Consider the following 26,205-nt stretch of genomic DNA (forward strand, 5'->3'; position numbering starts at 1 on the left):
CCTATGTACCATCTGAATCTCACCGTAGCTCTCCCTATGTACCATCTGAACCTCACTGTAGCTCTTCCAAAGTACCATCTGAACCTCACCGTAGCTCTCCCTATGTACCATCTGAACCTCACCGTAGCTCTCCCTATGTACCATCTGAACCTCACCGTAGCTCTCCCTATGTACCATCTGAACCTCACCGTAGCTCTCCCTATGTACCATCTGAACCTCACCGTAGCTCTCCCTATGTACCATCTGAACCTCACCGTAGCTCTCCCTATGTACCATCTGAACCTCACCGTAGCTCTCCCTATGTACCATCTGAACCTCACCGTAGCTCTTCCCGTTGATGGAACACTTGTTGAATGTCATGATGTTCTGAGTGAGTGTTCCGGTCTTGTCCGAGAAAATGTATTTGATCTGACCCAGCTCCTCGTTCAGCGTAGTGGTCCGGGCCTTGGCCGGGGTGTCACTATGGGCATGGTACATCTTCCTGTCCCAGTCGATGTAGAAACTGTTGCCCAGACGGATGACCTCCACACTACAACACACACACAGGGATAGTGGCATTACACATAACCTTAACAGAAATGTATCTGCAAGGTATATCGATTAGGCATAAATCCAATAAGCAATTACACAGCAAAACAGATGCACTCTCTCTCTCTCCACACACACACACACACACACACACACACACACACACACACACACACACACGATGTAGAGTGAGACAGACAGACCTGATGAACAGTGAGACAGACAGACCTGATGAACAGTGAGACAGACAGACCTGACATAGAGGGAGATGGGTACGACGGTGTTGAGGATTATGACGTAGGACCAGAAGGTGAGGAAGCCGGAGAAGGGGGCATCAACTCCCCCCTGTCTGGGCAGGAAGGCCGTGAACTCTGACCCCCAGAGCTGCTCCCAGATCCTGTTGCCAATGGCCAGGATGGTGCACATGAATGCCAGGAAGCCAAATATCTACTGGCAGACAGGGTACATAGGTCAACAGATGGGTACAGAGACATAAACATGTGACATGTTTGATATAAACATGGAAAACTGGTACTGTATAAGCTAAATCATATGAGTCCGTGTTTAAGTGAGTGCAGGGAGCTGTAAGTACAGGACATGTTACTGCTGGACTCACACAGAGGACGAGCACGTTCATCAGGCGGTCGATGCTGGTCCTCTTGAACGTGGTCTTCCCACAGTTCTGCATCAGCTTAGTCTCTGGACCTGGACCACAAAAGGATCACAGGGTTAGTATTTAAGGGGCTACATGTGACAATTTAGAGATAATTTCCTTTCCTTTTGAAGAGTTTCTAATCATGAAGATTATAACAGAATAAATATTTATATTTGGTCAGTCAGGGTTAGGTATTCGTAGTTGAGGTTTATTATCTATACTGGCCAGCAGAGGGCGTGCTGAGTCTAACTGACCTGTGAACCAGCACCAGTCCTGACCTCTATTCTTTGACCTCTTACCTCCGAACAGCACCAGTCCTGACCTCTCATCTCTAACTTCTCAAATCTCACCTCCGAACAGCATCAGTCCTGACCTTTACCCTCTCACCTCCGAACAGCATCAGTCCTGACCTTTACCCTTTCACCTCCGAACAGCACCAGTCCTAACCTTTACCCTCTCACCTCCGAACAGCACCAGTCCCTCTCATCTCTGAAGGGCACCAGTCCTGGACCACTACCCCTCTCACCTCTGAAGGGCACCAGTCCTGAACTTTACCCTCTCACCTCTGAAGGGCACCAGTCCTGACCTTTACCCTCTCACCTCCGAACAGCACCAGTCCAAAACACCACTCTGTGTTCCTGAGGGTGCAGCCCCTCAGCAGGATCTTGTCATTGTCCAGAGAGTATTTCTGACCGGCGTTAGTCAGAGTTCCTGTGAAACGGTCCAGGCGGTTGTTGGGTGGCTCACAGCTCACCTCGCCTTCAGAGAGTAGGGAGGAGACGCAGGTTTGTCAGGTAGGAGAGGAGAGTGGGCCATCATAAGGATTAAACATCCTAATCTACAAGCTAGTTCAAAACAAACTTTATTTCTCACATGCGCCGAATACAACAAGTGTATTCGCTTACTTACAAGCCCTTAACCAACAGTGCAGTTCAAGAAGAGTAAAGAAAATATTTACCAAGTAGACTAAAATAAAAAGTGATAATAAAAAGTAACACAATAAGAATAACAACAACAAGGCTATATACAGGGGGTACCGGTACCGAGTCAATGTGCGGGTTAGTTGTTCATAACTATATATGTTTTCAACTGGCAATTAGCTGTATACCTTTATTAGAACTATGTAGTGGATAACCACCTCCCTGTGGGAGACTCACCATTGAAGGAGGCCAGGTTATGGATGTTGTCCCCCATATCTCCTGTGACCGTCACAGCTTGCTTCACTTTCAAATTAGTCTCACTGAGAGGAGGAGAGGAGAGGGAGATTTGATTTGATTAGGATTTATTTTAGTCCTCATTTGGACTAATCTTGCAAGAGTTCTTTAAACATTAAAATACAATTTATAATTTTGATCACATTTTCCCATATAACACACTGTTACAAACAAACATAATACACTGACATATTGACCAGATAAATACTCTAACAGTCTGAAATTATAGATTGATTCCTTTATCTACAATTAGTCCAGCACAACCTTCCCATTTATTATTTTTAAACAGTTCTAAAGTACTGTTTGAATTTATATATTGAAAGGTTTCTGGTTTGCTCAGATAAATTATTCATTTTTTTTATTTGTCACGACTTCCGCCGAAGTCGGTCCCTTGTTTCGGGCGGTGTTCAGCGGTCGACGTCACCGACCTTCTAGCCATCATTGATCCATTTTTCATTTTCCATTGGTTTTGTCTCGTCTTCCTACACACCTGGTTCCAATCCCATCAATTACATGTTGTGTATTTAACCCTCTGTTTCCCTTCATGTCCTTGTCGGTGATTGTTTATTGTAAGTGTTTGTGTACGTCTGTACTGGTGTGCGTCGGGTTATGTTTACCCATTGATTTTTATTATTATGTTTTCCGGTGGGTTTTTTGTAATAAACTGCGCCGTTGGAAACACAGTTATTTCTCTCCTGCGTCTGACTTCTCTGCCGCCAGTTAAACACCCCTTACATTATTGCTCTGAATCAAAATGTTCTTTAGCCTATTTCTCTTTTCTGTCTGGATAACACATAGATGGTGGACAATCTATTCCTAGTATTTACTGAATGTCTGTCCCTTACCAACTGAATACTGTTGTGAATAGAGTTTGGCCGTTTTAAATGGTGTATATTTTGAAATAAAATAAGCATGTTTTTTTCAATTATCTTGTTGATTAATGACCAACCAAGAGCATTGTGCATGACTACAATAGAATAACCATATCTCCACCTTAAAACAATCCTTGCTGCTTTGTTCTGTGCAATCTGTAGCCTCCTAATTTCACTTGCTGGAGAGGAGGAGGAGAGGAGGAGACGAGGAAGATAGGGAGAAGAGGACGATAGGAGGAGGAGGAGAGGAAATGGGGAGAAGAGGACGATAGGAGGAGGAGGAGAGGACGATAGGAGCAGGAGAGACATGGGTATGAAATAGACACAGGCTTTGTACAGTAGATGAACAAACAAACCGACACACAGACACGCACACACACTTACCCATCCAGTTCAGCAGTCTCGATGTAGACCAAGTTGAGAGGTTCACTACTAGAGAGCAGCAGCAGGTCTGCCTGAAATCACAGAGGGAGAGATTCACATAGTCAGATTCACTGACTATTAAAGACATCTAATATATGCACCTGTTTCACACCCAGTCTATCACGATGGTCTCTTATGCCAGAATCATAGCAGCTGAAAAAGACTAACAATGAGGTACTGGATGTTTTAGACGTGAAACGGTATGTTGTAATGAACACACAGTAAGGCTGGTTCAGTGTTCTGTTCTCACCGTAACAAACTGGTTGTTTCCAAGTTTGATGATGTCACCCACATGAACATCCATCCATTTTTCACTCCGTAGTCTAGAGAGCGAGAGAGAGAGAGAGAGATAGTGGGTGGGGTGGGGGAGGGGAGGGAGAGAAAGAGGGGTAGAAAAGAAGAGTATTTCAAGTTTCACATTTTTCAAGACAGTAGACATCCTCCCTCTATTTTTTAGGATCAGGAAGAAAATGTATGGAGGGGTCAAATCTGTGTTCAGCCTATTTTCCTTTCCTGTCTGTGACTGTCTGTAAGTTAGGAGAAAGATCAACAGGAAGAAAACAAGCACTTCCTGTTGCCTGGAGCTGCTTCCTGTTGCCCTCCTGAAAAGAGGCCATGTTGCCCAACTGTCCCTGCCTGAGGCACTCACACATTTGCTGTGGAAATGGATTTTGGTGGAGGACAGTGGAGGGAGCAGGTTGGGGACAGGGAGCAGGAAGGGGCAAACAATCTGTGACCACACACACAACCAGTGTGCCATTATGAGTTGTGTTCATTATGTACTGTTAGAAACCAATAGTAGATCTCATGGACTTACTCTCCATCGATGAGCACTGTGACCTTCCGGTTGTTCACCTGGTTGTCACTCCTGTGGCGGTTCTAGTAGGACAGACATGATTATAATAACATTAGACTAGTCTTGTGAATGGAGGGTATTCCATTCCACTTAAATCATTACAAAGGCTTCTGTCCATCAGAAACATCTTTCTCTGGCTTAAAGGTCAGTGGGTCTGGAGTCTCACAAGACCACCCAGCAAAATGACTGCCCACCGCCACCGTGTCACTAAAGATGGTCAACATCTCCTCAACAAGAGCCAATTATGACAAGCCAAACAATATGACCTCACCAAAGCAACCAATGGGATGGTGGCCCATGAGCATGAAGACAGAAAGGTCACTGACTACATCCCAAATGGCACCGTATTGCACTACCTTTTGACCAGAGTCTATGGGCCAAGGTCAAAAGTAGTCCGCTACATAGGGAACAGGGTGCAGTTTGGGATGCAGGCAGTGTCGCCACCCGACCTAACAAACAGACCCTTGCTTTGTTACTGAGGTTAACGTGTAACAGAATTACATAACGTTTCCCAGAATGCTACAGAATCAGGTTGCCAATCCACTCAATAACAGACAATAATAGTAGTACATGTTTGTTTACGCTGGAATTGTGAAATCATTTTCCTTATATAGTTTTAGTTTTGAATCTAGATTCCTGCTTGAACAACATAACAACAGCACATCTGAAAACACGTCAGAATGATTTGTCAATGTTAGGGTAGATCATCTAACATGTTGACCAATCTGCTCGTGTTACGTGCGCCAGCATTCAAAAATACATTTACAATTACATGTCACTCAATCATTTCATTCATAATGCTCGCGCACGTCAACAAGCATCTGCGTAACCTGACGCTAAAATAGAACTGGTTCTATTTTTGTCGCGTCACGCGCTGCAAGTCCCGCCTCTCCCATCTCCTCATTGGTTTTTAGGAGCATATACCCACGTGGATGATTAAAAGATGAACTGAGGTCCACACTCCAGTCCAGTTGGTGGTGATAATGCACCTTAAAGTTGGTTGCCAAGCGCCATATAAAGTCCACAGAAGAAGAAGACTGAAAGAGGAGAGCTTTTTAATTTTTTACTAGAAACTAACTAGGTTTCCCATTTTATCTTTGGATTAATTATCAGAGTAGAGAACACACAATTTTGTGTGACTCAAAATACGTCAAAATTCTACAAATATCCAGAAAAAAGGACTTTGTGCATTTCAGGTAAAATAACAACCCAATGTTTATATCCCAGGACAAATTAGCTAGAAACTGCAAGCTAAATGGCCATGAATGTTTCATGTGTTTCGACCTGTCCCCAAATGAATATAGTTGGTTCAGAGTTCGTTTTGATATTTCAACCTGCGTGTCCGGATTGCGTCTGGTGTGGATATACAAAATCAACACGCGTGCAATGGTGTACACACTGACGCGCCCAGTCTAGTTAGCATGTACAGTAATGCCTGAGGGGAAGTGAGAGCAGAGAGGGAATCTGAGTTGTTACTCAATTATGTTTCTGATATTCTCCTCGTCAGCTAAAATAATGACTAAATCTGTGTACAGTCCATGAAGGTTATTAAAGTAAACAAAAACTGAAACTAAAATAAAAACTAAAATTTGAAACTGAAATAAAAATGACAATGAAAAATATTTGAAAAACTAAAACGATACTGAAACTATTATCTTTGACTGCAAAACAAACACAAATAAAATAAAAAACATAACTTTATGTTTAATTGTATTTTTTTTCTTCTAAACTTTGAGCTAAAATCAAATTATTATTTTTTTTCTTCTGATGGGGTTTTTGAGCTTCTGAATTGATAGATTTATTTTAGTAACCCTTATTTTACCAAGTAAGTTGACTGAAGACACATCCTCATTTACAGCAACAACCTAGGGAATAGTTACAGGGGAGAGGAGGGGGATGAATGAGCCAATTGGAAGCTGGGGATGATTAGGTGGTCATGATGGTATGAGGACCAGATTGGGAATTTAGCCAGGACACTGGAGTTAACACCCATACTCGTCAGGACACTGTTTAACTTCCCATTTGAAAGATGGCACCTTTCACAGGGCAACGTCCCCAATCACTGCTCTGGGACATTATAATATTTTTCTAGACAAGAGGAAAGAGCGCCTCCTACTGGCCCTCAACCACCACTTCCAGCAGCATCTAGTCTCCCATTCAGGGTCTACCAGGGACAACCTTGCTTAGCTTCAGAGGCAAGCCAGCAGTGGGTGGTATGCCACTGGCACATGAATCTTGCAGGTAAATGCTGCCAGTAGATTGCGATGTTTCAAATAGGCCTATCTTCTTGCCCTTCACTATCACTAGCTAACAGGGATGAAATCAGAGGGCAAGCTTGGAGTGTGACCGGGCCGAGCTAGAGCAGCTTGTGAAAATGCTGGAGCCGTTCGTAATCCAAACTGACCAACTTCAAACTGACAGCCAGTCGCTGAGACACACTTGGAGTCAAATACTGTTGCAAAACAGTTTGCACAGGTCCTCCTGAAGTCACTGCATGAGGGCTTCACATGCATACGGACTCCTCTGGAAGCCAACTTCGTTCCAACCACTGCAGCACCTTGACTGATGGACCCAAGTGTGTCCATGGCACTTTGCTCAACAGAGATGGAGCCACTGATGAGGGAAGCAGAATATTTTGCACTTCAGCAAATCTGACAATGTGGCCGTGGAGCAGCAGGACCCTAGGAAGTTGACAGCACGATGAATCCAGAAAGCATCTCAACCACAGAATTGAATGTTAATTTCTCTACCATAAGCCACCTCAGACGTAATTTGAGAGAATTTGGCAGAACGTCCAACCGGCCTCACAACGTGTAACCTCACCAGGCCAGGACATCCACATCCGACTTCTTTACCTCCAGGATTGTCTGCGACCAAACACCCGGACAGCTGATGAAACTGTGGGTTTGCACAACCAAAGAATTTCTGCACAAACTGTCACTGTCAATGACTGCCTCGCCTGGTTCACCAATTACTTCTCAGATAGAGTTCAGTGTGTCAAATCGGAGGGCCTGTTGTCCGGACCTCTGACAGTCTCTATGGCGGTGCCACATGGTTCAATTCTCTGGCCGACTCTTTTCTCTGTATATATCAATGATGTCGCTCTTGCTGCTGGTGATTCTCTGATCCACCTCTACGCAGATGACACCATTCTGTATACATCTGGCCCTCATATGGACACTGTGTTAACAAACCACCAAACAAGTTTCAATGCCATAAAACACTCCTTCTGTGGCCTCCAACTGTTTTTTAAATGCTAGTGAAACTAAATTAATGTTCTTCAACCGATTGCTGCCCGCACCCGCCCTGACTAGCATCACTACTCTGGACGGTTCTGACTTAGAATATGTGGACAACTACAAATACCTAGGTGTCTGGTTAGACTGTAAACTCTCCTTCCAAACTCACATTAAGCATCTCCAATCCAAAATGAAATCTAGAATCGGCTTCCTATTTCGCAACAAAGCCTCCTTCACGCATGCTGCCAAACATACCCTCGTAAAACTGACTATCCTACCGATCCTTGACTTCGGCGGTGTCATTTACAAAATAGCCTCTAACACTCTACTCAACAAACTGGATGTAGTCTATCACAGTGCCATCCGTTTTGTCACCAGATTCCCATATACTACCCACCACTGCGACCTGTATGCTCTCGTTGGCTGGCCCTCGCTACATATTCGTCGCCAAACCCACTGGCTCCAGGTCATCTATAAGTCTTTGCTAGGTAAAGCTCCACCTTATTTCAGCTCACTGGTCACCATAGCAACACCCACCCGTAGCACGCGCTCCAGCAGGTATATTTCACTGGTCATCCCCAAAGCCAATTCCTCCTTTGGCTGCCTTTCCTTCCAGTTCTCTGCTGCCAATGACTGGAATGAATTGCAAAAATCACCGAAGCTGGAGACTTATATCTCCCTCTCTAATATTAAGCACCAGCTGTCAGAGCAGTTTACCGATCACTGTACCTGTACACAGCCAATCTGTAAATAGCACACCCAACTACATTTTTACATTTTACATTTTAGTCATTTAGCAGACGCTCTTATCCAGAGCGACTTACAGTAGTGAATGCATTTAATTTTCATTTCATGCATTTTTTGTTTTGTTTTGTACTGGCCCCCCGTGGGAATACGAACCCACAACCCTGGCGTTGCACACACCAACTGAGCCACAGGGAAGGCCTAGGGAGCCATAGGGCTCATCCCTAGGGCCCATAGAGCTCATCCCCATAGTTATCTTTTTGTTATTTTGCACCCCAGTATCTCTACTTGCACATCATCATCTGCACATCTATTACTCCAGTGTTAATGCTAAATTTGTATTATTTAGCCTCTATGGCCTATTTATTGCCTTACCTCCCTACTCTTCTACATTTGCACACACTGTACATAGATTTTTCTATTGTGTTATTGACTGTATGTTTGTTTATGTGTAACTCTGTGTTGTCATTTTTGTCGCACTGCTTTGCTTTATCTTGGCCAGGTTGCAGTTGTAAATGAGAACTTATTCTCAACTGGCCTTCCTGGTTAAATAAAGGTGAAATAAAATAAAAATAAAAGAAACCGTCTCACGGAAGCTCATCTGTGTTCATCCGTGAAGAGCACACTTCTCCAGCTTGCCAGCGGCCATCAAGGTGAGCATTTGCCCACTGAAGTCGGTAACGACGCGGGACTGCAGTCAGGTCAAAATCCTGGTGTGGACGATGAGCACGGATCTAATCTCATCGTCCTCACCAGGATTTTAACCTGACTGCAGTTCGGCGTCTTACCGACATCAGTGGGCAAATGCTCACCTTCGATGGCCGCTGGCAAGCTGGAGAAGTGTGCTCTTCACGGATGAATCCCAGTTTCAACTGTACCGGGCAGATGGCAGACAGTGGGTATGGCGTCGTGTGGGCGAGCAGTTTGCTGATTTGTCAACGTTGTGAACAGAGTGCCTCACGATGTTGGTGGGGTTGTGTTATAGGCAGGCATACACTACTGACAACAAACACAATTGCATTTTATCGATGGCAGTTTGACTGCACAGAGATACCGTGATGAGATCCTTAGACCCATTGTCGTGTAATTCATCCACCGCCATCACCTCATGTTGCAGCATGGTAATGCATGGCCCCATGTCACAGGGATCGGTACACAATTCCTGGAAGCTGAAAATGTCCCAGTTCTTCCATGGCCTGCTTACTCGACAGACATGTCACCTTTTGACCATGTTTGGGATGTTCTGGAATGACGTGTACGAAAGCGTGTTCCAGTTCCCACATAGAGCAGTAATACCCACATCGGGCAGTAATACCCACATAGTGCAGTAATACCCACATAGTGCAGTAATACCCACATAGAGCAGTAATACCCACATCGGGCAGTAATACCCACATAGAGCAGTAATACCCACATAGTGCAGTAATACCCACATAGTGCAGTAATACCCACATAGTGCAGTAATACCCACATAGTGCTGTAATACCCACATAGTGCTGTAATACCCACATCGGGCAGTAATACCCACATAGTGCAGTAATACCCACATCGGGCAGTAATACCCACATCGGGCAGTAATACCCACATAGTGCAGTAATACCCACATAGTGCAGTAATACCCACATAGTGCAGTAATACCCACATCGGGCAGTAATACCCACATCGGGCAGTAATACCCACATCGGGCTGTAATACCCACATACTGTAGTGCAGTAATATCCACATACTGTAGTGCAGCAATACCACATAGTAAAGTAATATCCATATACTGTAGTGCAGTAATGCCCACATAATGCAGTAATACCCACACAGAGGAGTAAAATCCACATAAAACAGTAATATCCACATAGTGCAGTAATATCCACATACTGTAGTGCAGTAATACCCACATATAGCAGTAATACCCACATAGTGCAGTAATATCCACATAGTGCAGTAATATCCACATAGTGCAGTAATATCCACATCATGCAGTAATACCCACATAGTGCAGTAATACCCACATAGTGCAGTAATACCCACATAGTGCAGTAATACCCACATAGTGCAGTAATACCCACATAGTGCAGTAATACCCACATAGTGCAGTAATATCCACATAGTGCAGTAATATCCACATAGTGCAGTAATACCCACATAGTGCAGTAATACCCACATAGTGCAGTAATTTCCACATAGTGCAGTAATACCCACATAGAGCATTAATATCCACATAGTGCAGTAATACCCACATAGAGCATTAATATCCACATAGTGCAGTAATACCCACATAGAGCAGTAATACCCACATAGTGCAGTAATACCCACATAGAGCATTAATATCCACATAGTGCAGTAATACCCACATAGAGCATTAATATCCACATAGTGCAGTAATATCAACACAATACTCTCCTCGACTACCACAACAGAATACTCTCCTCTACTACCACAATACTCTCCTCTACTACCACAATACTCTCCTCTACTACCACAACACAATACTCTCCTCTACTACCACAACACAATACTCTCCTCTACTACCACAACACAATATTCTCCTCTACTACCACAATACTCTCCTCTACTACCACAACACATTACACTCCTCTACTACCATCAACACAGTACTCTCCTCTACTACCAAAACACAATACACTCCTCTACTACCACAACACAATACTCTCCTCTACTACCACAACACAATACTCTCCTCTACTACCACAACACAATATTCTCCTCTACTACCACAACACAATACACATCTCTACTACGTCAACACCAACACAATACACTCCTCTGCTATTACTGCCTGACCACCACTCCATTTACTAACCCTGGAAAAACAGTCAGGTGAACACAGACAATGTCTGGGATTAATTTCATAATTCAGGGAAAACACTAGTTATCGTAGAATAATTGTAAGGTGATGTTCTAGAAATGTTAGGTGATGTTTTAGAAGGGTTAGGTGATGTTCTAGAAGTGCTAGGTGATGTTTTAGAAGAGTTGGGTGATGTTCTAGAAGTGCTAGGTGATGTTCTAGAAGTGCTAGGTGATGTTTTAGAAGGGTTAGGTGATATTCTAGAAGTGCTAGGTGATGTTCTAGAAGGGTTAGGTGATATTCTAGAAGTGCTAGGTGATGTTCTAGAAGTGTTAGATGATGTTCTAGAAGTGGTAGGTGATGTTTTAGAAGTGCTAGGTGATGTTTTAGAAGTGCTAGGTGATGTTCTAGAAGTGCTAGGTGATGTTTTAGAAGGATTAGGTGATGTTCTAGAAGTGCTAGGTGATGTTCTAGAAGTGCTAGGTGATGTTCTATAAATGCTAGGTGATGTTCTAGAAGTGCTAGGTGATGTTCTAGAAGTGTAGGTGATGTTCTAGAAGTGTTAGGTGATGTTCTAGAAGTGCTAGGTGATGTTCTAGAAGTGCTAGGTGATATTCTAGAAGTGCTAGGTGATGTTTTAGAAGGGTTAGGTGATGTTCTAGAAGTGCTAGGTGATGTTTTAGAAGTGCTAGGTGATGTTTTAGAAGGGTTAGGTGATGTTCTAGAAGTGCTAGGTGATGTTCTAGAAGTGTTAGGTGATGTTTTAGAAGGGTTAGGTGATGTGAGTGTGTGTACCTAGCAAGGTTATTATAGTGTTGTGTTTTAATATTAGGTTTTACTTCTGGGACTTTTTAAAAATTCTGTTTAGTTCCAGTTATGTTTTAGATCTGATTTACTAATGACAAATCAACCAAAGGTTGCGTGCCATGTCATCGAGTGTGCAGTCTGACTGCTATACTATATGAAGTGGTTAGCTGATATGTAAAATACCTTGTAAGGTTTTTCAAACGGGTTTGATAATCATTTTATTTCAGTTTACAAAATATTTTTCCCTGATTAGTTTAACTTTCCGTTTTAGTTTACTATAATAACCTTGGTACCTAGAGGTGTCGCAAATAAAACGGGATAATGTCAGCATGGATCTGTCTGCACCACTAACACCTGTTGAGAGGTCAAAACCTCCCTAACCAGGGATCAACTCAGACAATAAGGTTAAAGGTCAGATGGGTCAGATGGTCAAAGGTGAACAAATCATTACAGAGAAGGGGAAATGTATACAGTGCATTCGGAGTATTCAGACCCCTTCCTTTTTCCCACATTTCTGGGAAGATATGGGAAGGCTAAGAAAAATAATATGCAGCATTGAAGGTCCCTAAAAACACAGTGGCCTCCATCATTCTTAAATGGAAGAAGTTTGTAACCACCAAGACTCTTCCTAGAACTGGCCACCCGACCAAACTGAGCAATCGGGGGAGTAGGGCCTTGGTCAGGGAGGGGACCAAGAACCCGATGGTCACTCTGACAGAGCTCCAGAGTTCCTCTGAGATGGGAGAACCTTCCAGAAGGACAACCACCTCCGCAGCACTCCACCAATCAGGCCTTTATGGTAGAGTGGCCAGATGAAAGCCACTAATCAGTAAAAGGCACATGACAGCCCGCGTGGAGTTTGCCAAAAGGCACCTAAAGGACTCTCAGACCATGAAAAACAAGATTCTCTGGTCTGATGAAACAAAGATTGAACTATGGTGGTGGCAACATCATGCTGTGGGGATGTTTTTCAGCAGCAGGGACTGGGAGACTAGTTAGGATCGAGGTAAAGATGAACGGAGCAAAGTACAGAGAGATCCTTGATGAAAACCTGCTCCATAGCGCTCAGGACCTCAGACTGGGGCGAAGGTTCACCTTCCAATGGGACAATGACCCTAAGCACACAGCCAGGACAATGCAGGAGTGGCTTCGGGACAAGTCTCTGAATGTCTTTGAGTGGCCCAGCCAGAGCCCAGACATAAACCCGATCGAACATCTCTGGAGAGACCAGAAAATAGCTGTGCAGCAATGCTCCCCATCCAACCTGACAGAGCTTGAGATGATCTGCAGAGAAGAATGGGAGAAACTCCCCAAATACAGGTGTGCCAAGCTTGTAGTGTCATACCCAAGAAGACTTGAGGCTGTAATCTCTGCCAAAGGTGCTTCAACAAAGTACTGAGTAAAGGGTCTGAAAACGTATGTAAATGTGATATTACATTTTTTTTTCTTCCTATTTTTGCTTTGTCATTATGGGGTATTGTATGTAGATTGATGAAGGGAAACAAACAATTGAATCAATGTTAGAATAAGGCTGTAACGTAACAAAATGTGTAAAAAGTCAAGGGGTTTGAATACTTTCCAAATGAACTGTAGACGAAAAGGAAAAGCGAATAAAATGTCTTCTTGGAATGGCTGAACAGCAGTAAGATGTGAAAGGTAAGGAGGGTGGGAAAGGCCCAAATACAGAGGTAAGGAGGGTGGGAAAGGCCCAAATACAGAGGTAAGGAGGGTGGGTAAGGCCCAAATACAGAGGTAAGGAGGGTGGGTAAGGCCCAAATACAGAGGTAAGGAGGGTGGGTAAGGCCCAAATACAGAGGTAAGGAGGGTGGGTAAGGCCCAAATACAGAGGTAAGGAGGGTGGGTAAGGCCCAAATACAGAGGTAAGGAGGGTGGGTAAGGCCCAAATACAGAGGTAAGGAGGGTGGGTAAGGCCCAAATACAGAGGTAAGGAGGGTGGGTAAGGCCCAAATACAGAGGTAAGGAGGGTGGGTAAGGCCCAAATACAGAGGTAAGGAGGGTGGGTAAGGCCCAAATACAGAGGTAAGGAGGGTGAGTAAGGCCCAAATACAGAGGTAAGGAGGGTGGGTAAGGCCCAAATACAGAGGTAAGGAGGGTGGGTAATGCCCAAATACAGAGGTAAGGAGGGTGGGTAAGGCCCAAATACAGAGGTAAGGAGGGTGGGTAAGGCCCAAATACAGAGGTAAGGAGGGTGGGTAAAGCCCAAATACAGAGGTAAGGAGGGTGGGTAAGGCCCAAATACAGAGGTAAGGAGGGTGGGTAAGGCCCAAATACAGAGGTAAGGAGGGTGGGTAAGGCCCAAATACAGAGGTAAGGAGGGTGAGAAAGGCCCAAATACAGAGGTAAGGAGGGTGGATAAGGCCCAAATACAGAGGTAAGGAGGGTGGATAAGGCCCAAATACAGAGGTAAGGAGGGTGATTAAGGCCCAAAGGCAGTGTTCTCATACTCACGATGTCATCTGTAGCGTCTTTAGCAGCCGTCACAGACAGCACCAGGACCAGAGGGACCATGGTTGTGAACCAGGACAGAGAGGAGATTGCAGGAATCACCTACCGTAACACATCCACAACATTCAACAAATGCTTAGGTAACATTTCTAAATCTACACAAAATCTCACATTCATTATACCCCCCCCCCCCCCCAAAAAAAAAGATAGGGAGGGGAGATTGTTATTGGTTGTAAATGGTGCTGATATGAGCTCAACATATACAGTTAGTATGCAGATAAAAACACACACGGGAACAACACAAGCCTACACATAGACATTCAGAACAGGACAGAATAGATGACAGGAAGCCCTCTACTAGACCCATAAGACAGATCTACCTACACGTACAGTATATGGCTCTGCTCTCTACTAGTCTCCATAGTTGTTTCTACATACTGTAAGCTGTGATGAGTTCTCTCTAGGTCAGGTATGTGTTGTGTTGTGTGTAACCCTCTATATGACAATGAGACTTTGCTAAAATGCTGAGTCAACTTCCTGTTCTGAGTATGTCACTTCCGTAATTGTCACGATCGTCATATAGATAATCGGACCAAGGCGCAGCGTGAGTAGAGTTCCACATATTTATTACAGTGAAACTTCAAAACAACAAAGAATTAATGAATGTGCAATGAATGTGCAATACGTAGCGCACATAGGCACTCATACAAACAATATCCCACCTCGCAGGTGGGAAATAGAACACACTAAGTATGATCCCCAATTAGAAGTAACGATATTCAGCTGCCTCTAATTGGGAACCATACACATACACCAACATAGAAATAAACTAACTAGAAATCCCCCTAGTCACGCCCTGACCTAAAACACCATAGAGAACCCAGAGGGCTCTCTATGGTCAGGGCGTGACAGTAATCTTAATGCACTTCACTCAGTCATATGTTGTTTTCTTACTGATTATAACTTTACTCTGTGAATCACATCAATCATATCAATTATAGCCATCTGCTCAGCACTAACATGGGCCTGATAAGTATTTATACGCTAGCTAAAAGTGTGTGTGTGTGTGTGTGTGTGTGTGTGTGTGTGTGTGTGTGTGTGTGTGTGTGTGTGTGTGTTCCACTCACTTGGAGTAACAGCAGAATGAGGAAGTAAGCGTTGGCGATCCTCTGGAACTGTTCGAAGAGGTTGAGGGGCAGGAAGTTAAACGTGTTGTACTTAGATGTCTTAATGGCATTAGTCTGGAGGAGGGAGGGAGGGAGGAGGGAGGGAGAGGGAAGAAGGGAGAAGAGATCATATTATGCCTATGAAGTTTAAAGTGACGGGACATCATCCAAATTTCGTGGCTTCCTCCTTCAGTGCTCCCTCTATTTCGCACATCAGATGGGAGCTCCCACCACCGAGGGGTCTAAGGTTGCCATGGTTATTTCTGTGCTGACTGGGCGGGCATTGGAATGGGCTACAGCCGTCTGGGAGAGGAGAGGAGGAGCTCGAGGCTGATGAGGGGTTCATGGCTCTGTTTAAATGTATTTTCAATCATCCCACGGAGGGCAGAGAGGGAGGTGAGCGTCAGCGTCAGCTCCAGCAGGGGAGTCAGACGGCTGCTGAGTATGTGCTTACTTTCCGGACAATAGCAGCTTCCGGTGGATGGAATGAGCCGGCGCTCAGCACTTTACTTAGAAGAGATCTGTACGAGGATGTCCAGACAGAACTGGCCTGCCGAGATGACAACCTCACCCTGGACGCACTCATTACGATGGTCATCCGTCTGGATAACCTCCTCTGGGAGCGTCGGCATCTCCATCGCTTCTCTCCCTCCTTCGGCGAGTGTTCGGGATCAGAGCCTGAACCCATGGAGGTAGGGGTCACACGTCTTCCTGCGGCGGAACGACTCAGACGGATACAACTGGACCTCAGTACTGTGGCCAGGGAGGGCACAAGCACCAGTGGTGTCCGTTACTTTAGAATCCGGGATCCACTAGAGCAGAGGGACGGTCACGTGATGTTACATCCCCTGGACCAGGAGTGAGTATTCCATCTACTGCTCTTCCTGTTAGACTCTTTTTAGTACCCATCACTCTGGCTGACTGTCCCTCATGTCCTGTGTCTACAGCTTTAGTGGATTCCGCCGCCGCAGGGAACTTTATGGATCAGACCCTTGCCTCCTCTCTCAATACTACTACCTACCCGCTCTCCTCTCCTTTTCTGGTTCAAGACCATAATGTGTGACCATAATACCCCCCATTGTGCCCTTGGGCTGAATATAAAATGTTTCATTCCCTTCTCCTTGTGTGCCATGTGCTCCAAAGCACCTCTCACTCACATGGCTCTCCTTCCTCTGATCAGGTCTTTCTCAGGCTACAAGTGAAGACTGACACATCGGGGACGCAACTGCGCGCGTCCTTATCCAATTCCGAGGCACATATTGAAGATATTGGAAGAACTGTGCATATTTTCAACAACCAACAAGATTAGTTGGCCTAATGAACAGCAAAAGCACTAGCCTTTGTCAATCTAATATCCAAAATAGTACAAAAGTTTACCTAATCTGTGAGAGAAATAAATACTCCAAACATAAGCTGTGTTCTAATACCCATACTAACATACTGTGTACTACATACTTAATAAGTATATACTACATACTATTAGTTCATTTTAGCATATGTAAAGGAATGGTATCCTTTCAGTGGAGCGTACTAGCGCTTTGCCTGTTTACCGGACGTTGATGCTGTTGCTATACAACTTCTTGCTAGCTTGTTAGCGTAACAAATGACTAGCTAGACATCTTACGACTTCATTAACAATGTCCATTGACAACACACAATGACTATACCACTTAGCTAAGCTAAGAATGACGAGAATAATCAAGTCAATAGGTTGCGTTTGAAAAGTCACTCTGGCTATCTACTCCGATTTCAAAGCACTCTCGTCTGAGTGTGCCAGAGCACAGAATAACTGACACATTTACGAACACCCATTGAATATGGACGGTGTCAGTAAACATTGACAAAAAAAGCACAATTAAATTGTTGCCAGCAGACAGTTACAGTCACCAACACTCTGGACAACATGAAAACAGCCTAACCAGCTCTGCTAGGGCGAGTAAAATGGTCAGAGTGAGGTGTTCTCTCATTTGTGTCTGGAAGTAGATAGCAAGCTAGCCAACGTTAGCCAGTTAGCTTGGGTGCTTGACTGCCATTGTGAGGTCAAAATGCTCGGATCAACCCTACTCCTTGACCAGAGCATCTAGTTTCCGCTCTGAAATTTCAGAGAGTGAAACGCAATTCATGAACACACAGTTGGGTAGTTAGTTAGCTAGCATATACGTACTTAATATCCTGTCAAGTTTGAAGTATTAGTAGCCAACTAACGTTAGGTAGCTAGCTAACATACCGGTACATAGTTCTGTAATGATATGCTATGTGGTTCGTAAGGATAGCGTAGCTAACAAATTGTCAGCCGACATAACGTGTGGTTAGTATGAGTACTAAATTCGAACACAGCTCTACTCTGGGACAGTTGTGGAATGCGATAGATCCCAAATTAATACAACCACTAGCATCAAAAAACTTTTCCAAATGTTTAGCAGATCAGAACGGTTAGCTTAAAATGTTGATAAACTATTAGGCTATTTCTTCACATTATAAGCACAGCAATGCGCACATTGTAGTAGGCTATAAGCGCAAATGTTCCATTAGCGGGAAAACACCATTATCAAAAGTGACAGCAAATGTGATTATGTATGTAATGCTTTTATTATAAAGGAGCATTTTTATGGTGAAAATTATCTTCCTCAAACTTGAAACTCACACGCTGCTTATGTATGCCAGTTGGGCTCTACACCCATTGTAAAGTGGATTCATGTGCTTCATTTTAACCTGTTGGGGATAGGGGGCAGTATTTGCACGGCCGGATAAAAAACGTACCCGATTTAATCTGGTTACTACTCCTGCCCAGTAACTAGAATATGCATATAATTATTGGCTTTGGATAGAAAATACCCTAAAGTTTCTAAAACTGTTTGAATGGTGTCTGTGAGTATAACAGAACTCATATGGCAGGCAAAAACCTGAGAAGATTCCTTACAGGAAGTGGCCTGTCTGACCATTCCTTGAGCTTCTTGACTCTGTTTATTGAAGACTGAGGATCTTTGCTGTAACGTGACATTTCCTACGGCTCCCATAGGCTCTCAGAAGGCGGGAAAAAGCTGAATGATGTAATTCCAGCCCCAGGCTGAAACACATTAGCGCTTTTGGCAAGTGCTCTATCAGATGACAATGGGCTGAGGCGCATGCACGAGTCGACCCCATGTTTTTATTTTCGTTCATCTCTGAACCTAAACACAGATTCCCGGTCGGAATATTATCGCTTTTTTACGAGAAAAATGGCATAAAAATTGATTTTAAACAGCGGTTGACATGCTTCGAAGTACGATAATGGAATATTTAGAATTTTTTTGTCACGAAATGCGTCGTGCGCATAACCCTTATTTACCCTTTCGGATAGTGTCTTGAACGCACGAACAAAACGCCGCTATTTGGATATAACTATGGATTATTTGGGACCAAACCAACATTTGTTATTGAAGTAGAAGTCCTGGGAGTGCATTCTGACAAAGAACACCAAAGGTAATAACATTTTTCTTATAGTAAATCTGACTTTGGTGAGTGCTAAACTTGCTGGGTGTCTAAATAGCTAGCCCTGTGATGCCGGGCTATCTACTCAGAATATTGCAAAATGTGCTTTCACCGAAAAGCTATTTTAAAATCGGACATATCGAGTGCATAGAGGAGTTCTGTATCTATAATTCTTAAAATAATTGTTATGCTTTTTGTGAACGTTTATCGTGAGTAATTTAGTAAATGTTTAGTAAATTCACCGGAAGTTTGCGGGGGGTATGCTAGTTCTGAACGTCACATGCTAATGTAAAAAGCTGGTTTTTGATATAAATATGAACTTGATTGAACAAAACATGCATGTATTGTATAACATAATGTCCTAGGTGTGTCATCTGATGAAGATCATCAAAGGTTAGTGCTGCATTTAGCTGTGGTTTGGGTTTATGTGACATTATATGCTAGCTTGAAAAATGGGTGTCTAATTATTTCTGGCTGGGTACTCTGCTGACATAATGTAATGTTTTGCTTTCGTTGTAAAGCCTTTTTGAAATCGGACAGTGTGGTTAGATTAACGAGAGTCTTGTCTTTAAAATGGTGTAAAATAGTCATATGTTTGAGAAATTGAAGTAATAGCATTTCTAAAGTATTTGAATAACGCGCCACAGGATTCCACTGGCTGTTACGTAGGTGGGACGATTTCGTCCCGCCGACCCTAGAGAGGTTAAGAAGTTATTTGGCCACTTTACTTGTGATACCAACCTTATCAAAACATATAGGTCTATGGGCTAGGCTACATGAGGAATGGGACTATGATTTGAAAAAGTCACAAAAATTATCATGCACCTTTCTCGAAACAGGCAGGTGGCAAAAGATATGTCATCTATGCAGTTAAATAGCAACTGGAGGACGCTTTACTCCTGGTTCATTTTCATGCCAGCCAGGTAGGCTATACTCCTGTTGTAAAGACAAGCAATGTGCTTACTATTAGGAAAGTTCAGAAATAAATATAGTAGGTCTAGCCTATAGAAAGCTGATGGGATACTCCTCTTTTTAATAGAGGCCATCAATCTGTTTTCTCACGCAATTGCATAGCCTATAGAAATGTTGTGCAACATGAGCTCATGGGCTCTCATGAAGTGTTTGATTAGACTTTTGAGAACTTTTGCATTGATGTCAGAGTGATTCGGGAAACAATAGAGTGCTGAGTACCAGGCAGTTAGCAAGTTTGGTAGGCAACCAGAGCAGACCAGAACAGAGCAGACCAGTGCAAATCAGACCGGACCAGAGCAGACCAGAGCAGACCAGAACAGAGCAGACCAGTGCAAATCAGACCGGACCAGAGCAGACCAGACTCAGACCCCTGGCAGCCTGCCAGCAGCATGACAATAACCAGACAGTGACATGTATAGTCTGGTCACAGGGACTAACTCAATACACAAGAGCACGCATGCACAAAGTACCACACACACACACACACACACACACACCAGAGGATTTACCGCTGAGGATAACAATGCATAGGTTTGCACTTACACACACATTCAACTAAACTCACTTCATACTTGAAGGAGAGGTTATACTCTCTGTCGTTTGCCCTCAGTTTCCTCTCCAACTCTGAGAGAGAGAGAGAGAGAGAGAGAGAGATTAAACTTTTGTTTATCCATTTCATTTTCTTTGGCAATGTAAACATGTTTCCCATGCCAATAAAGTCCCTTGAATTGAATTGAGAGTGAGAACAGGACAGCAACAGGTGTAATTTCAAGGGGTGTCCACATACTTTTGCATATACAGTGGATCTCTAAACCAACGGCTAATTTCTAAATATGAAATGTAATGAGATCAGTCATGTACGGAGACTCCCAGCGGCTCCTTACCACTCTCTTTCTTCTTGGCATAGTCTAGACCAAAGAACGACATGTTTTCTGCCTCTTCCTCACGCTCTTCACCTACACATGGTATTTATCTGGGGATGGGAGAGAACAGGGTTAGGTGTGGACTAAAATACCCATTCGCTTAATTTAACAACCCCTGAATACAAGTAACAGACTATCATCCCAGGGTGGAACATCCTAAATGAGATACTTCTGCTTCTCATGGGGGAGTGTTTTGGAGTTAAAGTACCCTATGAGGTGTCCAGTGCCAATTACAAGCCCAGCTTGGGAACATTTGGGAGAGATTTTACATGTAGTTGATGGCTTTGTAATGGAAGGTTTGAGAATCGCTTCCTCTTAGGTGGTTGTATAATTTAACGTCTCTTTTCTGGATGTTGATAATTACCTTGTATCTGCCTAATTCTGTTTTGCATTCTCTCTCTTCATTATATTCCCCCCTCTCTCTCTCTCTCTCTCTCTCTCGTTCTCAATATAATCAACATATCCTTTCCATCCGTCTGTGTATGGCCTGGCAGTTTCATCAGCCTCCTCAACCTTTGACCTCTTCCCTTCATACATGGAGGGAGAGGTGGTGGTGAGTCAATGGGAGGTGCCCCTTCAAAATATCCATAAAAATAATGTGTAGTGTGTGTGTGTGTGTGTGTGTGTGTGTGTGTGTGTGTGTGTGTGTGTGTGTGTGTGTGTCAGCTACTACCAAACACTGCATGCTGCCTCACTTTTTATGCCTTAAGAATTTTTATCGGGAAGGTCACATTTTTTGAGAATATTTTCGGGATGATTTGGGCAGTTGTGCCTTACAGACTTCAAACAAACATTCTGCCAAAAAATCTGCCAGCCAGTATCAGGGATGACACAACACTCAGCCAGCCAGTATCAGGGATGACACAACACTCAGCCAGCCAGTATCAGGAATGACACAACACTCTGCCAGCCACTATCAGGAATGAAACAACACTCAGCCAGCCACTATCAGGAATGAAACAACACTCTGGCAGACAGAATCAGGAATGAAACAACACTCTGGCAGCCAGAATCAGGAATGAAACAACACTCTGCCAGCCAGTATCAGGAATGAAACAACACTCTGGCAGCCAGAATCAGGAATGACACAACACTCTGGCAGCCAGTATCAGGAAGGAAACAACACTCTGGCAGCCAGAATCAGGAATGACACAACACTCTGCCAGCCAGAATCAGGAATGACACAACACTCTGGCAGCCAGAATCAGGAATGAAACAACACTCTGGCAGCCAGAATCAGGGATGACACAACACTCAGCCAGCCAGTATCAGGGATGACACAACACTCAGCCAGCCAGTATCAGGAATGACACAACACTCTGCCAGCCACTATCAGGAATGACACAACACTCTGGCAGCCAGTATCAGGAATGACACAACACTCAGCCAGCCACTATCAGGAATGACACAACACTCAGCCAGCCAGTATCAGGAATGAAACAACACTCTGGCAGCCAGTATCAGGAATGACAACACTCTGCCAGCCAGTATCAGGAATGAAACAACACTCTGCCAGCCAGTATCAGGAATGACACAACACTCAGCCAGCCAGAATCAGGAATGAAACAACACTCAGCCAGCCAGTATCAGGAATGACAACACTCAGCCAGCCAGTATCAGGGATGACACAACACTCAGCCAGCCAGTATCAGGGATGAAACAACACTCAGCCAGCCAGTATCAGGAATGACAACACTCAGCCAGCCAGTGTGTGTAGCCGGTTAACATTTACATTTTAGTCATTTAGTAGACTCTCTTATCCAGAGCAACTTAGATTAGTGAGTGCGTACATTTTCATTTCATTTGATTTTACACTTTTTTCATACTGGTCCCCCGTGGGAACCACTTCTCAGGATTGGCTGTCATGGCGAACTCAGTTCTGGACATATTTATAGCACACACGTGTGTATTTAAGAATGTGTGTTTTAAAACAGAGTCACAAGTCTGCTAAAATACACGCGCACGCACTCACACACGCACGCACGCACGCACGCACACACACACACACACACGCGCGCTCTTTCCAGTGTCAACTTCAAGCCTACCTTCCATCCATCATCTATTCATTGTGTAAAGCCCTCCAAATACACCAAAGTCAAATATTCCCCTTTTTAAACAGCCTCCTGAAGACAACTATACAGCCCCTTAAAACCACTACACAGTACATTTTCCATCCCAGTCTGTGGTCCGTTGCCAAACAGGGCACATTGTTAAAGCAACGAGGAGGAGCTGATTTTAACCAACCACACCCACTCTAGTGCTTTAAATGTCATCAGGATAATGTCATCGGGATGATGTCAGCAGGATAATGTCATCAGGATAATGTCATCGGGATAATGTCATCAGGATAATGCCATCAGGATAATGCCATCAGGATAATGTCATCAGGATAATGCCATCAGGATAATATCATCAGGATAATGCCATCAGGATAATGCCATCAGGATAATGTCATCAGGATAATGTCATCGGGATGATATCATCAGGATAATGTCATCAGGATAATGTCATCGGGATAATGTCATCAGGATAATGCCATCAGGATAATGTCATCAGGATAATGTCATCAGGATAATGCCATCAGGATAATATCATCAGGATAATGCCATCAGGATAATGCCATCAGGATAATGTCATCAGGATAATGTCATCAGGATAATGCCATCAGGATAATATCATCAGGATAATGCCATCAGGATAATGTCAGCAGGATAATGTCATCGGGATAATGTCATCGGGATAATGTCAGCAGGGTAATGACATCAGGATTATGTCATCAGGATAATGTCAGCAGAATAATGTCAGCAGAATAATGTCAGATATTCCTCCAGAGTGATCATATAATCACATCCTTCATAAGGTCTGATCATGCTTTATTCTAAAGGTCAAAATGTTAATTTATGAAATGGGAAGTTTATTAAAGATTCCAGCCTTGGCAGCTTCCACACATACTCACAGCAAGAGCACAGAGAGGCAAGGCTGCTGAGGAATGAGGAATGAGAAAGATGGTAGCCTATGTGTGTGTGTGACAGAGAGAGAGATTTGGAAGTAGAGCATGTCTGTGTATTTGGTTAGTCCACCTCAGCCCACCTTCACCACAGGAAAACAAAGAAACCTGACCAAGAAGGAATCTTTTGTATGCATCTTTTTTTCTTTCAAGGACAGCTTTAATAAGGGCTCTATTGCTGAAGTGTTACAAAAAGTTCTACAGGTGCACCATCGAGAGCATCCTGACTGGTTGCATCACCACTTGCTATGGCAGCTGCTCGGCATCTGACTGCAAGGTGCTACAGATGGTAGTGCGTATGGCCCAGTACATAACTGGGGCCAAGCGTCCTGCCATCCAGGACCTCTATACCAGGCGGTGTCAGAGGAAGGCCCAAAAAATTGTCAAAGACTGCAACCACCCAAGTCATAGACAGTTCTCTCTGCTACAATACGACAAGCGGTACTGGAGCGCCAAGTCTAGGTCCAAAAGGCTCCTTAACAGCTTCTATCCCCAAGCCATAAGACTGCTAAGTTATTCAAATGGCTATTTGTATTGACCCCCTTTTTTACGCTGCTGCAACTCGCTGTTTATTATCTATGCATAGTCACTTTACCTCTACCTACATGTACATATTACCTCAATTACCTAGACTAACCTGTACCCCTGCACATTGACTCGTTACCAGTACCCCCTGTATATGGCCTCGTTATTGTTATTTTACTGTGTTACAGACACAAATACTCAGTTTCATCAGCTGTCCAGGTGGCTGGTCTCAGACGATCCCACAGGTGAAGAAACCGAATGTGGAGGTCCTGGGCTGGCGTGGTAACACATGGTCTGCAGTTGTGAGGTCAGTTGGACGTACTGCCAAATTCTCTAAAACTAAGTTGGAGGTGGCTTATGGTAGAGAAATTAACATTAAACTCTCTGGCAACAGCTCTGGTGGACATTCCTGCAGTCCCTCAAAACTTGAGACATCTGTGGCATTGTGCTGTGTGATAAAACTACACATTTTAGAGTGGCCTTTTATTGTCCCCAGCACAAGTCCACCTGTGTAATGATCATGCTGTTTAATCAGCTTATTGATATGCCACACCTGTCAGGTGACTGGATAATCTTGACAATGTAAACAAATTTCTGCACAACATTTGAGAGAAATTTTGCGTATGGAAAAGCTCATGAAACATGGGACCAACACTTTACATGTTGCGTGTATATTTCTGTTCAGTATATAAATGAGATGTGGTTATCTCACCTTTATATATATCAAAATGTGGGTTGGACTTCGCTGTCCATGAGACGAGAACAACATGCTCTCGTGTTTGTCTATAAAGCACTTCTGAATGAACTACCTTCTTATTTATCATTACTTATCAACATTATAATTATAATTCCTAAAACCAGGTCTCAAGCATGGATTACATTTGAGGCCCCTGCGACCTCCACAGAGTTGGGTATGGCTGCCTTTTCATGTTACGCTCCTTGCCTATGGAATAGCCTGCAGACTAAACTTAAACTTCAGACTCTTGTCCCCCTTGCCCATTTAAACATTTATAGCAGGATTTCACTCTGGATACGAGTCCTATGAGATCTGTAGCCCATCTACTGGTCCTGTCATTCTGATACGTCAGTTCAGTTGATCTTATGTTTGTCAACAGGAAGTACATAGGAATAACAGCTTTCTGCTGTTATCAGCTACCTGGTTATAATTAGCTTCAATCTTATGTACTAAGCAAGATGCAAGGCAGTGTATTAAAAAAGCAAGAGCATGCCAAATAATCTCAAGATGCATTGTTAAAAGCAGGTATTTTCTTGATCGCAAATACAATTTGACTGAAAGCTGTTGGAAGAGGAGTGGAGGAAGTGGAGGGGAGATTGCTGGAAATTCGTGGGAGTGGCCTCCCAAATGTCTGGCTGCTATGTAAAGGTCCTCACATTGAGTGTGTGTCTTACAGGAGACCAAGGTGTCCAGCAATCCAGGATGTGACCTCTTCACATGGCTGTAAGGTCACACAAAACTCACAATGGCTGCATAAGATGTTGTCATTACTGTTACATATCTGTTACACATACATACACA

The 26,205-nt window shown here is 43.7% G+C and overlaps 1 protein-coding gene across 2 annotated transcripts in view; it reads right to left on the reverse strand.

Annotated features, from left to right (window-relative positions):
* Nucleotides 1-26,205, reverse strand: part of LOC106585897 (putative phospholipid-transporting ATPase IM) — a 62,292-nt gene that overhangs the window by 25,836 nt on the left and 10,251 nt on the right. Inside the window, exons 2-13 of one of the 2 annotated variants that reach the window (XM_014172622.3) lie at nucleotides 21,098-21,186; nucleotides 20,779-20,837; nucleotides 15,732-15,845; nucleotides 14,608-14,706; nucleotides 4,510-4,571; nucleotides 3,943-4,015; nucleotides 3,654-3,724; nucleotides 2,341-2,423; nucleotides 1,784-1,942; nucleotides 1,145-1,233; nucleotides 782-975; nucleotides 321-529 (exon numbers count right to left, since the gene is read on the reverse strand). In XM_014172622.3, coding sequence (XP_014028097.1) covers nucleotides 321-529; nucleotides 782-975; nucleotides 1,145-1,233; nucleotides 1,784-1,942; nucleotides 2,341-2,423; nucleotides 3,654-3,724; nucleotides 3,943-4,015; nucleotides 4,510-4,571; nucleotides 14,608-14,706; nucleotides 15,732-15,845; nucleotides 20,779-20,837; nucleotides 21,098-21,140 — 1,255 coding nt within the window. In that variant the 5' untranslated portion in view covers nucleotides 21,141-21,186. The remainder of the gene's footprint in view (nucleotides 1-320; nucleotides 530-781; nucleotides 976-1,144; nucleotides 1,234-1,783; nucleotides 1,943-2,340; nucleotides 2,424-3,653; nucleotides 3,725-3,942; nucleotides 4,016-4,509; nucleotides 4,572-14,607; nucleotides 14,707-15,731; nucleotides 15,846-20,778; nucleotides 20,838-21,097; nucleotides 21,187-26,205) is intronic. The other variant, XM_082968717.1, reaches the window with a different exon arrangement.

This window comes from Salmo salar, chromosome 24, assembly GCF_965601325.2.
Source record: "Salmo salar chromosome 24, fSalSal1, whole genome shotgun sequence".
NCBI classification, from domain to species: domain Eukaryota; kingdom Metazoa; phylum Chordata; class Actinopteri; order Salmoniformes; family Salmonidae; genus Salmo; species Salmo salar.